The 13834-nt window shown below is 39.8% G+C and overlaps 1 protein-coding gene across 2 annotated transcripts; it reads left to right on the plus strand.

Moving 5' to 3' along the window:
• The first annotated feature begins 6761 nt into the window (after window positions 1-6761).
• Window positions 6762-12786, plus strand: EMC4 (ER membrane protein complex subunit 4). Of its 2 annotated transcripts, XM_032856931.1 has the most exons (5): window positions 6762-6946; window positions 7280-7394; window positions 11520-11673; window positions 11982-12142; window positions 12388-12786. In XM_032856931.1, exons 1-5 carry the CDS (start codon window positions 6861-6863, stop codon window positions 12421-12423), a joined length of 552 nt encoding a protein of 183 aa, XP_032712822.1. In that variant the 5' UTR covers window positions 6762-6860; the 3' UTR covers window positions 12424-12786. The 2 variants fall into 2 exon arrangements, with proteins under 2 accessions (XP_032712822.1, XP_032712823.1); XM_032856932.1 differs by lacking the exon at window positions 6762-6946 and having other exon boundaries at window positions 7307-7402.
• The last annotated feature ends 1048 nt before the right edge of the window (window positions 12787-13834 follow it).

Genomic DNA, 13834 nt, shown 5'->3' on the forward strand with positions numbered 1-13834 from the left:
TGACTCTGGAAGTCATTGGCTTATAGCTGCATCACTCCCATCTCTGTCTCTATTACCATATTCCTTGTGCATCTGTGCATCTACCTCTTTTCTTATGAGGACACCAATCATTGGATTTAGGGCCCACGATCATCCAAAATGACCTCATCTTTCTAACTACATCTGCAAAGACCCTATTTTCAAATAAAGTCACATTCTGGGTTTCTATATAGATGGATGTCAATTTTGAGGGACATTATTCAATTTACTACAGAAATAATTTAGTCCACAAACCCTTCAAAGTATAAATTGCACATTTTGGAGGGCCTCTTTGAATTTATCAATGTTTTAACTGTATAACCTCTCTGGTAAGCAATCCTAATTACAGGACTCTCCTATAGAACCGTGTTCACAAGTTCCATTTCCATTTCCAGGGATGTTCACAGCAACATTTTTTGTAATAGTGACAAATGGAAACAACCTAAATGTCCATCGACTAGGGACTGGTTAGCTAAATTATCATACATCCATGCCATGTATACTGTATAGCCTTTAAAGGGAGGGAAAACTGAAGGGGAAGATATCAGAGAGGGAGACAAACCATAAGAGACTCTGGACTCCGGGAACCAAACTGAGGGTTACAGAAGGGAGGGGTTGGGGGGATGGGGTAACAGGGTGATGGGTATTTTTTTTTTTTTATTTGACAGAGAGAGATCACAAGTAGGCAGAGAGGCAGGCAGAAAGAGAGAGGGGGAAGCAGGCTCCCTGCTGAGCAGAGAGCCCGATGCGTGGCTCGATCCCAGGACCCTGAGATCATGACCTGAGCCAAAGGCAGACGCTTAACCCACTGAGCCACCCAGGCGCCCCCAGGGTGATGGGTATTAAGGAGGGCATGTGTTGTCATGAGCACTGGCTGTTATACTCAACTAATTGTTGAACACTACATCAAAAATTAATGATGTACTATATACTGGCTAATTGAACATAATAATAAAGAAAAGAAAAAAACCAGACAGATATAGAAGGCATCCAAGATAGAGTAAAAAAAAAAATTAAGTGAACAGGGTTTAGTGTGTTTCTATTTATACTATAAGTTCCTACAAATTGAACAACCCTACATTTATGTTTATGTTTTAAGGGATAACTTTGTCTTTCAAATACCAAAAGGTACTTACTGTTCTTCAATTTTTCTGAATCCCACTTCACCCTCGTTATTAGTCTGCTCAGACTGCCATAACAAAATACCATAGATTGGTGGCTTAAACAACAGGAATTTATTTTCTCACTGTTTTGGAGGCTTACAAAGTCTGAGATCAAGGTGCTTGCTGATTCAGTTACTCATGAGAGCTCTCTTTGGTCCATGTGGACCGCACATGCGGACAGCTACCTTCTCATCATATCCTCACGTCAGTAGAGTGAGATAGTGAGCACTCCTGTGTCTCTTCTTTAAGACAGTAATTCTATTAAGTAAGCCCCACCTTCATGACCTCATCTAACCCTAATTATCTCCCAAGGCCCGAGCTCCAAATGTTACCACAGTGGGGATTAGGGCTTCAACATTTATGATTTGGAGGAACACAATTAGTCCACAACAATCTTCCTTCCAAAAAAATCAGGCCATAAAGCAATGCTTATACCTGAACCAATAGAGACTTTTAAATATTAGCACATAGGGGGCACCTGGGTGGCTCAATCAGTTGGGCGTCTTACTCTTGATTTCGGCTCAGGTCGTGATCTGTGTCCTGAGATTGAGCCCAGTGCTCAGTGTTGTCTGCTTGTCTCTCTCCCCTCTCCCTCTGCTCCTCCCCTGCCCCACTCGCTTCCTTGCTCATGCTATCTCTCTGGAATAAATAAAATCTTTTTAAAATATTAGCACACAGGAAAAGTTACCATAAAAGACCTGAATTGGTCATTCAGACACCTGATGTGGAGACAGTTTAGCTCACTTCCAAGATAGCTGAAATTAATCATCAGAATGAATCCAGAGTAACTAAGCTTGAAGAAACATGCTAGGCCATCAGCAATGTATCATTATGACTCATGCCATGGTTGTCATTCTTATTCTTTAATAAGATCTGTGGGAATGGCAGTCCTCCCAGTTTCCTAAGCAAGTGCTGGAGGGATGTGCTATAATGGGAACTTGTTAAAATGGGAATTGCACAACAGCTCTCCTGAAATGAAAAAAAGGTAATTGCTAAGGGAAGAATGGTATTACTAACCAATGTTTTCTTCCAGCACTGTCTAGTTCATGTCACTGCTGACAGGGGCATTTCATGACACTGCAGAGCCATAAACCAGAAATTTAAAAAAAAAAAAAAGTAATCCGCATAGAAATGATGCAGAAACCCAGCAATAACTAGGAAGGTAATATTACCAAAAAAAAAAAAAAAATCCCAAACTTGTTTTTTCACTGAAGGGGTTTTAAATTTCAAACAGACAAAATGGAGGGGAAATGCTTCCTCTCATTAAGACTCTTACTGACAAAAAATAAATTGCATCTTGAATAAAGTAGTGTAAGGTGGTCCTTTGCAGAAGGCTGTAATAATACTAGAGTCAAATAACACAAATAACTGGGGATTTGCAATGGAAACCCATTTTATGGAAGCTGCCATGAATCTTAGGACCCTTTAGAGCATACTGGAGGAACTGGTTGGACCATGGAGGAGAACAGAACTATTATAGAGACATTATTAAATGGCATAGACCAAAATATAAGATACTATGTATAGAAGCCATTCTTTTCTCCCCTCCCTGCCTCCGCCTTTAGAGAGATCCATTCTTGCAAATCTGGCTGTTTGAATAGGAAGTTTCTTTTTTTAGGGCACCTGGCTGGCTGGCTCAGTCAGAAGAGCATATGACTTTCAATCTCTGATTAGAGAGTTTGAGCCCCATGTTGGGCATGGAGCCTACTTAAATATTTTTAAAAATAAATAAATAAAAAGAAAATTTCCTTTTTCAAGTTTCAATCCAAATGCAACTACTCGGAAAATGGCATGAGGTATTAGAAATAGCTTCTTAGACCCCTAAAGTGGTGGTGGGGGGTGAGATTCAAAAACAAATACAAAAAGTGTGTAGATGGCCCAAATATAAGTCCGATGAGGCAACTCACATGACCTATGGAATCCTGGTATGCCTTCTCAGTTTCTTTAATTAAAATCATATTTGCTCAAAGACACAAAGGGGAGTTTGACATTTATTTTTACAAGTTGAGTATTTCCATTACTGTGTAATTCAAATTTAGTCCAGTGGGAGGTATGCCAGGAGGTTGCCCAAACTGATGATTGTTTGCTTAGATTACTTTGTGTAAGTTCAAACCTTTTAAAGCAGCAAAATGCTCTGGGTTGGTGGTTCTTAGTTCTTGCTGCACAGTAGATGCCCATGTTCTACCCTGAGCGAATGAATTAGAATCTCTGGAGTGGGACCCAGGTATCAATCAGTATTTTTAAAGAGCTTGCAAGGTGATTCTCCTGTGAATCCAGGACAGAGAACCATTATACTTTGAGGTTTGGAAACATATCATGTTATATTACTAACATTTATACTTCTTCTAAATCCAAAAGTGGTACTTGCACAATGCAGAGAATTAGGATATGTATGGTCAAGCACAATTTAAAAATTATCTGAAATCCCATTACTCCTTTATGTGTTTATCATTTTTTCTATAAATATATATGAAAGAATAATGTGCAAAATGTTTTTAAAAATATATTTTAGAAAGAGAAGGTAACTTTAGAAGTCACTTAGTAGAAGTCTCTCATTTTATAGATGAAGAAATTAAGGCTGAGTTCCTAACTCACAGTGATACAGTTAGTCCATTTGGAGTCAGGATTACAATCTAGGTTTCCCTTGATTTTTCTTGCAAAACAAAATTTATAAAAATGAAACAAAACAAAAAACCAAAAAACAGAACTTGAATCCTCAAGGTGTTTTTTTTTTAAAGATTTTATTTATTTGACAGAGATCACAAGTAGGCAGAGATGCAGGCAGAGAAAGGGGGAAGCAGACTCCCTGCTGAGCAGAGAGCTCGATGTGGGGGTGATCAGGACCCTGAGATCATGATCTGAGCTGAAGGCAGAGGCTAAACCCACTGAGCCACCCAGGAGCCTCTGAATCTTCGACTTTAACTTTTAAACTTGAAACTCCATTTTTATAAAGGCTCTATTATTTCTTATATTCTAATAATCTTAGGGGAAAAAAAAAAACAAGCAGAGCTTTTCAAGAAGTACCTTCATCTTGGGTGCCTGGGTGGCTCAAATGGTTAGGCGTCTGCCTTCGGCTCAGGTCATGATCCCAGGGTCCTGGGAATGAGTGCCGCATCAGGCTCTCTGCTCAGCGGGGAGCCTGCTTCCTCCTCTCTCTCTGCCTGCCTACGTGTGATCTCTGTCAAATAAATAAATAAAATCTTAAAAAAAAAAAAAAAGAAGTACCTTCATCTTTCTGAAGAATTCTAGCCATGCTTAAAGGAAGTTGCCTTCATTGTATTCTATGGAACATTGACTCCATAGGAAGTTAATAGATGTGATAGGGGAAAAAAGGGTGGGGGGAGCTTCTCATTTAGGTGAATGGGAAGCAGAACTAAAGGAGATTCTTTATTGAATCATTTCTCATGGTTTTAATGTTCTCTCACTGAGAATCTCTATGGCTTGTGTGCAGAATAGCATCTGTAATTTTTCTTAGATGTGTTTGACCTTGGAATCCTTCTTCAGTTCAGTTCCAATATTCACCTCAGTCTTCATGCTCTTTGGAACATGTTTTAGCAAACAACACTATGAGGGTTCCTAGGATAAAGGAATAAATGACACGTACTGACCTGAGGCCAAAGCAACCTTGATTTGGGTTATAGTTGAAACATTTTTATAGTACGTGGGGGAGTACTTTTAAAGGGAAGGAATACATGATTTGAATGATTGACAATGTTTTTAAAAGTGTTCCTTTATAATTTATTTAAGAAGCAGAACAACAGCGTGGATATTAAAAAAATTGCACGAAAACCATTAATTGGACATAACATATAATATTCTAAAATGTATTCCCTTCTAGTTTTTACATTTTTTTCACATAAATGTAATTATAGTATATTGAGTTCTGTATTGTATTTACTTTCAATTAATTTACTCACATTCACTAAACCTTCAATACATTATGTTCTAGGCAATGGAATCAAATATAATTAACATGTATTCTAACATCAAGGAATTTAGGACAGAGAGCAGTAAGAGGAGGTAGATACGTGCTCAGAGGATGTCAGCAAACACAAATGCAATGTGATAAGTGCTATTACGCAGATTTCACTGGGACAAAGATTGGCCAGTAGGGTCAAGACCCTTGTGAAATCAGTCTCAAAGTTTCATCAGAGACAACAGATAAAGGCAGAAAAGTAGAAAGAAACAGGAAAACAATCCACAATTTCCGTCTTCCTTTGATCAGATAAATAAACATTTTAGAATGTACTGGAAGGGGAAAAGCCTTTTCCATTACTGCCTTATTCAAACAGTCTGCTATGAACACAAACCTTTTTAAAGATGGAAAAAAAGAGTGGGGGTGGAAACTTCAGCATCTCCAGTTCACCATCACTTTCAAGGGTCCAAACTCATTAACTGGCCCTTTACAACCACACTCTCACAGCACTCCTCTTCCCTCACTCCCACACAATCATATCAAATAACTTGGAACCAAAGGAATTAGGGTTTGAAAATACAGTACCATTTTCAAACCGCCAATTTAAAAATATTATAAAGCTGGTGAAATACAAATAGGTGCGATTTTGCTAGCAGACATACTGTTTATAAACACTTTATAAAAGGAGGGAAAAAACGGGAAACAAATAACAGGTTATATTATCATATAGGTATACAACTCAATACGAAATCCGATCACCAGTGCGCCTTAAAAAAAAAAAAGATTTTATTTATTTATTTATTTATTTGAGAGAGAGTGAAAGAGAGTGCGTGAGCGACAGAACACGAACAGGAGATGGGAGGGGGGAGGGCAGACAAAGAGGGAGAAGCAGACTCCCCACTGAGCAGGAAGCCCTGCAGAGGGCTCCGTCCAGGACCCTGAGATCAAGACCTGAGGGGAAAGGAGAGGCTTAACCAACTGAGCCACCCAGGCGCCCCACTAGTGTGCATTAAAAAAAAAAAAAAAAAAATCATGCATAGGTGGCGGGCACTTCCTTACCTCACAAGCCTCGAAAATAGATAATCTAACCTTTACATATGAAGAGGTTGAAGCGTTAAATACTTAACGTGTCCAAAGTCACACAATCGAGTAAAGAAGCCAGGATTCAAAAGGAGCCCATCTGATTCTCAAACCCATGAGCCTTCCCACCTCCACACTGCTTCCTAGCTTTGGGGCAGAATGGGCATAGAACTATTTACCTCGCAGGGTTAATGTGACTTAAATAATAAACACAAAGCTCGTGGGACATGGCAGACATTCAGTACTCGGAAGCTACTAAATTACTTGCTCAAGATCACACAAAACCCATGGTGAAACCAGGTTAAAAGATTTGAATCAGGTGTTCAGGGGAGCGCGAAGGCAACTCAAGAAGGTGTCCTTGGCTTCAATTCCTAACCCAGAGTGAGTATGGACTTTCCCACTGTCCCGCAAGCGCACCTCAGAGTGTGGGAACACACAACAGAAATCCTCAGAAAAGAGGAGGGTAAGTAAGGTCAGATTCTCTCTCGACCCAACTTCTTCGGCTCCACGTATTTTCTAGTCCACCCTCCACTCGCCAATTTCCGGGGTGGAAGTGACGTCTATGCTGCGCGCCGGAAGCGGGCTTGCAGAGTATGACCAAGAAATAGCGGCTGTCACTGGACCTGGGCCTGGGACCCGCTTTAGAGTAAGGAGCTTCAAAGCTTTCGTAGGAGGCCGTTGCCATGACGGCCCAGGGGAGCCTGGTGGCCAACCGAGGCCGGCGCTTCAAGTGGGCCATTGAGCTGAGCGGGCCTGGAGGAGGCAGCAGGTGAGGAGCCCGGGCGAAGCTCGGTAACAGAGCCTTTACCCCAGAACTGCCGCAGAGGAATAAAACCTGACCCCTCAAGTACAACTCTTTGAAAATGATGGGTGGCACAAAGACGGCTCCCGGGGAGCCAGCGGCTTCTCCGTGGAGGTTTTTGTCGTTCAAAAGATGTTTATTTCATTACTCCCAATAGACAAACGTCTGACGAACCCACGAGAGGGCTTTCTCTAATCTGGGCAGGTGTATCTGAGGGTCTTTATGCCTATGATTACAACAGGAATGTGGGATATGAAGTGTGGGAGCCTGCAGCTTTAGTTTTTTGGTTTGGTTCTTTAGGAGCCGAAGTGACCGGGGCGGTGGCCAGGGAGACTCGCTGTACCCTGTGGGTTACTTGGACAAGCAAGTGCCTGATACCAGCGTGCAAGAGACAGACCGGATTCTGGTGGAGAAGGTACAGAGGTATAGATATCACAATAGTTTTTAGGCCAGTCCTGACCTACGGATCCACCCTCCTCTCCCAGGCATGTGAATCCTACTGTGGGACTCCTGCCCCTAATATTGGTAAACTGCTTGAGATTAATTTACAGTAGTTAAAGTGCTTAATAGTTGGAAAAAATAAAAGATGTTTGAACATAGAAGGAAGTAGATTGAAAATTATCTATTGGTGCCAGTGCCTAACAGTTGAAGTCTTCTTTCTTTCTTTTCTTTTCTTTTCTTTTCTTTTCTTTTCTTTTTCTTCCTTCCTTCCTTCCTTCCTTCCTTTTTCTTCTTTTCTTTTCTTTTCTTTTCTTTTCTTTTCTTTTCTTTTCTTTTCTTTCGATTTTGTTTATTAACCATCTGAGCCACCCAGGAGCCCCTGAAGTCATCCTTTTACTCTAGTTCCCTTACCAGTGTGTCAGGATATTCTTTTGGCTTTATCTTCAAAACAGACTAAAATTTTTGCAGCTTATCACTACTTTTTTTTTTTTTTTAAAGATTTTATTTATTTATTTGACAGACAGAGATCACAAGTAGACAGAGAGGCAGGCAGAGAGAGAGAGAGGGAAGCAGGCTCCCTGCTGAGCAGAGAGCCCGATGCGGGACCCGATCCCAGGACCCTGAGATCATGACCTGAGCCGAAGGCAGCAGCTTAACCCACTGAGCCACCCAGGCGCCCTTATCACTACTTCTTATCTAACCTATCCTTCTAGTCTGACACTAGTCCTCTCTTGCCACTTTCTCCTTTGTTCTTCATTCCACTCTAGTCAGAATGGTCTCCTTGCTGCTCCTTGAAAATAGTAGGCAGGCTTCCATCTCATACTTTGTGTACATGTTCTTCCCTCTTCCTGGAATACTCTTCCCCCAGATATCTGTGTGACTTGCTCTCTTATCTCCCTTAGGTCTCTCAAATATTACCTTCTTAGAGAAGCCTACTCATGGCACTCTCTATCCTGTTTTCTACTTATCCTTTCCTACTTACTGCATTTCTCCATGTCATTCATACATATGATATAGTTATTACCTTCTTACACTTGTAAGGTCTAAGAAAGCAGATTTTGTCTCCCAAGTGCCCAGAATAGTGCCTGGCACTTTCTTTCCTCTTAGTCTTAATATTGTTAAATACTAAGTGATCTTCATTTCATGAAATGCAGTGATTTTTACATAAAAGTGACAGCTGGTATCAGTTCTTTTCTTGAACAGTTTTTTTCATTTTTCATCATACAGCAAATTGTAATATGAATAATAACATGAAAGTATGATTAAAATGGCCTGGTTTTGAAGGTAGGTTATTATACTTACTTTAGAACAGTTTTATGGCGGGTTTGATCTTTAAATTCCCAGATAAATGATCTTTTTATATAAGTGACACACCAGGGAACTGCTTACAAATATCATTTTTTCTTTTAACATGAATAACCTGAAATGGATAGTGATATATTCTTCTAATATTGCTAGATTTATTTTGTTACTATTCTGTTTAGTAGGATTTTTGCATTTAGATTCAGGAGTGGTATCGATCTATAAACTTCACTCATAATGTCCTTGTCAGGTTTTTGGTATTTATGGGGCCACATGTAGTGAGTTGTAGAATGTTCATTTTTTATATAAGACTGGGTTTATTTTTTCCTTAAATGTTCAGAATTTGCCAAGAGAAACCATCTGGGCTTAATTACAGATTCAGTTTCTTAAACAGTTTGACTATTTAAATATTCAATTTACTATGCCATTAGGTATTTCTTTTAGGAATTTATCCGTTTCCCCAAATTTATACTATGATCACTCTAAGATTTTATTTATTTGAGAGAGAGAGAGAGAGAGAGGATGAGCAGGGGGAGGGGCAGAGGGAGAAGCAGCCTCCCTGCAGAGCATGGAACCTAAGGTGGGACTGGATTCCAGGACCCTGGGATCATGACTTGAGCCAAAGGCAGATGCTTAACCAACTGAACCACCCAGGTGCTCATATGATCACTTTAATACATTGCAAGAACTATAGAATTTTCCCTCTTTCATTCCCAGTGTTGCACAGTTCTCTTCTTTTTCCTTCATCCGGTTCACCAGTATTGATGTTATTAATCTTTAAAAGAAAACACGTTTAGCCTTGTTGATTTAAAGAAAAATTAATTTCTTTTCTCATTTTTCCTTTTCATTTCCTTGAATTTAATCTGTTCCTTTTTCTAACTTGAAATAGATGCTGAGAATGACATGGATGGAGCTAAAGGGTATAAAGCTAAGTAAATTAAGTCAGTCAGAGAAAGACAAATACCATATGATTTCATTCATATATGAAATTTAAGAAACAAATGAGCAAAGAGGGACGACAGAGAAAGAGAGGGCCAAACCAAGAAACAGACTGTTAACTATAGAGAACAAACTGATGGTTACCAGAGGGGAGGTGGGTGGGTGATGGGTGAAAGAGGTGATGATTAAGGAGGGCACTTGTGATGAGCACTAAGCATTGTATGGAAGTGTTGAGTCATTATATTGTACACATGAAACTAATATTACATTGTATGTTAACTGGAACTTTAAACTTACAAAAATTGCAAAAAGGAAGAAATAGACACTTTTAGTCTTCTAAATATGTATTTATTATAAAATTTTCAGTGCTCTGTGTCCCACAGATGTTAATATGTGGCTTTTTGTTATCAGTTAACAGTATTTCTGGTTTCCATTGTAATTTATTCTTTTATTTATGGATTATTATTATTTTTTTTAAAGACTCCATTCAGTTATTTGACAGAGAGAGATCACAAGCAGGCAGAGAGGCAGGCAGAGAGAGAGGAGGAAGCAGGCTCCCTGCTGAGCAGAGAGCCCGATGCGGGGCTTGATCCCAGGACCCTGAGATCATGACCTGAGCCGAAGGCAGCGGCCTAACCCACTGAGCCACCCAGGCGCCCCTATTTATGGATTATTTAGAAAACATTTGTTAATTCTAATGTGTAGGGAATTTTCAGTTTTCTTTTTGTTACTGATTTTAGCTTAATTGTGTAAGAAAAGAACATGCTTTGTATAATTTGGGTTCTTTGAGTTGACACTTTCTTCAAGGGTCAGCAAGTGGTCAGCTTTTGTAAATGTCCCATGTGTGTTTGAAAAGAATGTGAATTTTCCAAATGCAATGTTTTGTATATGTCAGTTAAGTTTGTTAATAATGTCATTTAGATCTTAATATCTTGATTTGTCAGCTTTTTTTTTTTTAAGATTTTATTTATTTATTTGACAGAGAGAGATCACAAGTAGGCAGAGAGGCAGGCAGAGAGTGAGGGGGAAGCAGGCTCCCTGCTGAGTAGAGAGCCTGAAGAGGGGCTCAATCCCAGGACCCTGAGGTCATGACCTGAGGTAGAGGCAGAGGCTCAACCCACTGACCACCCAGGTGCCCCTCAGCTTGTTCTTTTATTGATTGAGGTGCGCTAATCTCCCACCCTATGGATTTAACTATTTCAGTTTTAGATGGGGAAAGGAGAGATGCAGAAGCAGAAGAACAAATGTAGGGAAGTTTTGTTTTTGTTTTTTTGTTTTTTTTTTTTTAGCTAGATCATGGGGAAAAAATGGCTTCTGAAAAACCAGTAGGAAAAAATACAACAAATGGTGAGGATGCCTTATTTTTAGAAGAACAAGCTTCCTGTGACAACATGGAGAAGGGCAGACAGAGGTGGTGGAACTGAGGAGTCAGCTCAGTCAAGAGCACAGAATTGGGAATTGTGTTCATTTGACTTTAACATCAGTAAATGTGGGACTGAACAATCAATTATCTTCTATCTCTCTGATATGAGGAATTTGAGAGGCAGGGCAGGGGACTGATGGGGGGTAGGGAAGGAAAAAATGAAACAAGACAGGATTGGGAGGGAGACAAACCATAAAAGACTGTTAATCTCACGAAACACACTGAGGGTTGTTTGGGGGGTGGAGGTTAGGGAGAGGGTGACTGGGTTATGGACACTGGGGAGGGTTATGTGTTATGGTGAGTGCTGTGAAATGTGTAAGCCTGATGATTGACAGACGTGTACCTCTGGGGCAAATAATACATTATATGTTAATAAAAAATTTAAATGCGAGACTGAAGATAGAGATCATAGGTTAAAATTGTGTTTTGTTTTAGCGCTGCTGGGACATCGCCTTGGGTCCCCTCAAGCAGATTCCCATGAATCTCTTCATCATGTACATGGCAGGCAATACTATCTCCATCTTCCCCACTATGATGGTGTGTATGATGGCTTGGCGGCCCATTCAGGCACTTATGGCCATTTCAGCCAGTAAGTATTCTTGATACAACAACTCTTTCTTAAATTTTAAGAATTAAAGACAAATTTTAGTGAAACCCATGAAAATCTTTCATATTGCTTTTGGCTAGTTGCCAGGAGGGAGGGTGTGCAGGGTGGTGATGGTAGAGGTGGTGGCATGGTGGAGGGAAATGGAGCTTATCATGGCTTTTTGTTCACTTTTAATGGTCCTATTTGCTATCTTACTTTGGATCTCTATTATTTTTAATCTCTATTATTTTAACGTATGTCCTATTAAAAAAAAGTTGTTTTGGTTTTGACACTTTTTATTACTCCAACAGCTTTCAAGATGCTAGAAAGTTCAAGCCAGAAGTTTCTTCAGGGTTTGGTGTATCTCATTGGAAACCTCATGGGTTTGGCATTGGCTGTTTATAAGTGCCAGTCAATGGGACTGTTGCCTACACATGCATCAGACTGGTTAGCCTTCATTGAGCCCCCTGAGGTAAGGCAAAGGAGAAGTTAAATTTTGGGCAGCTGTAATGTAAATAGCAGACCCATCTGATTATGGGGGGTTTGAGTTGGTACTAGAGCTTATTTCTTAAGAAATAAGATCCCTTGGAGTTTGGAAGTTGTTAATTTTTTTTAAGGATAAGGCTAAATAGAGCCTGTGATTAAATAAAGTACTTGGTTCCATAAGTTAGTTCAACACCAATTCACCAATCACCTGTTTACCTTTTCTTGTTTCAGAGGATGGAGTTTAGTGGTGGAGGACTGCTTCTGTGAAGAGAAGGAAGCCCCTGGTGCCTGTGTATCGGGATCTCATTTACAACCTTCTTTTTGTGCCCAGTGGCTCCTTCTCAGCATACTAACTCTTAACATTATCACTCATGCTGAAAGGAGCCCAAAGCTCTCTTTACTCCATGGTAAGGAGATGAATCCCAGAAAGAATGTATGTATCACTCCAAACACAAAGAAACTGTACCACAACCCTTGACTGAAAATAATGTAGAAAACTTTATTTATGTTTCCAATACAGAGCAAAACAACAAAACTGTAACTCTATGTAAACAAAAGAATGGTTGCTGCTAAATCAAGAACCACAGCAGCATCTCCTTTCAATAAATTAAATGGTTGAGAACAATGCTTTAAAAAAAAAGTTGTACAGGTTTCCCTTAAGTCTATTTTCCTTAGTATTTCACTTCTATTTAACACAAGCTGGGACATAGAAATTCTGTTGGAGACACTTGTGGAAGATGTGAGAAACTAATGCTGGATTCAGATTATACATGATGAAAAGAAAAACAAACCAGACAAAAAGAGCACATAAGTATGCTTACAGTGTAATTGCTACTTTAATATCCACAATAAGGGGTTTTTAACACATTTAGGGGGAGTGAGGATTGGTGGGCTAGTTGGGGCCACAGAATCTGAGGCAAAGGAAGATACAAGGTAATGATCTTTCCCCTGCCAAGAGGAACCGGGCACCTGTTGAGCAGATGCTGCAATTCAAACTTCAGCTTTTAAGATAGCTTCAGAAGGCAGAGGGCCAGCAACTGGAGGATGGATAGCTATAACCTGCCCTGGGAAATTTTAGCTAAGACTTAAAAGCTGGATCTTATTCAAAAGGCAGGAAGAGGTCTTTCCTTTCTCTTCCTTCTTGAAACACAAAAGCCCCTTCTCCTAAGGTGCATTCTCTCTTATCAAGTTTTCAGTATTGCTTTATTTGCAGTGATTAGAAGAAACAAGACATTTTGCAGACAAACAACAAAAGCAACACACGGACATGAAATGCTCTAGACAGAGATGAGTTTAAATCTGGCCTAATAACCATTTTCCTATGTAAAGGTGATTTTATGTTTTAGGGGCTGAAGCAGTGGCTGTATTAATAGTCACTAACTTTAAAAGATTCTTAGAGAGCTCCAACCACAAAAAGCTCTTCTAAAACTAACCTTGTTTTCTGCTCATGTTTTTTCTATCTGGAAAAAAAAAAAAAGTACGTATCAACCACTTTGGCCAGAGGATGTGTATAAATGTAGAGGAATTCCTGGGCAGGCTTACCTTTAAAGCATGGGGGCTTCAATATCTTGGATCCTAGAGAACCTGTTCCACTACTGTGGACTCAACTAAGCTATAGAATATTACAGTGGAAACTGTAAACAACGCTTCTACCCTCTGCAGGAAAAAGTACTTAAAA

Source organism: Lontra canadensis, unplaced genomic scaffold (genome assembly GCF_010015895.1).
Source record: "Lontra canadensis isolate GAN:19392208 unplaced genomic scaffold, GSC_riverotter_1.0 scaffold12, whole genome shotgun sequence".
NCBI classification, from domain to species: Eukaryota; Metazoa; Chordata; class Mammalia; order Carnivora; family Mustelidae; genus Lontra; species Lontra canadensis.

Excerpts from the sequence above, each read along its gene's own strand:
- EMC4 (XM_032856931.1), top strand. The coding sequence starts at position 6,861 with ATGACGGCCCAGGGGAGCCTGGTGGCCAACCGAGGCCGGCGCTTCAAG. Across the intron at positions 6,947-7,279 it reads GGGCCTGGAGGAGGCAGCAG|GAGCCGAAGTGACCGGGGCG; the intron begins GTGAGGAGCCCG and ends TTGGTTCTTTAG. Across the intron at positions 12,143-12,387 it reads CCTTCATTGAGCCCCCTGAG|AGGATGGAGTTTAGTGGTGG; the intron begins GTAAGGCAAAGG and ends TTCTTGTTTCAG.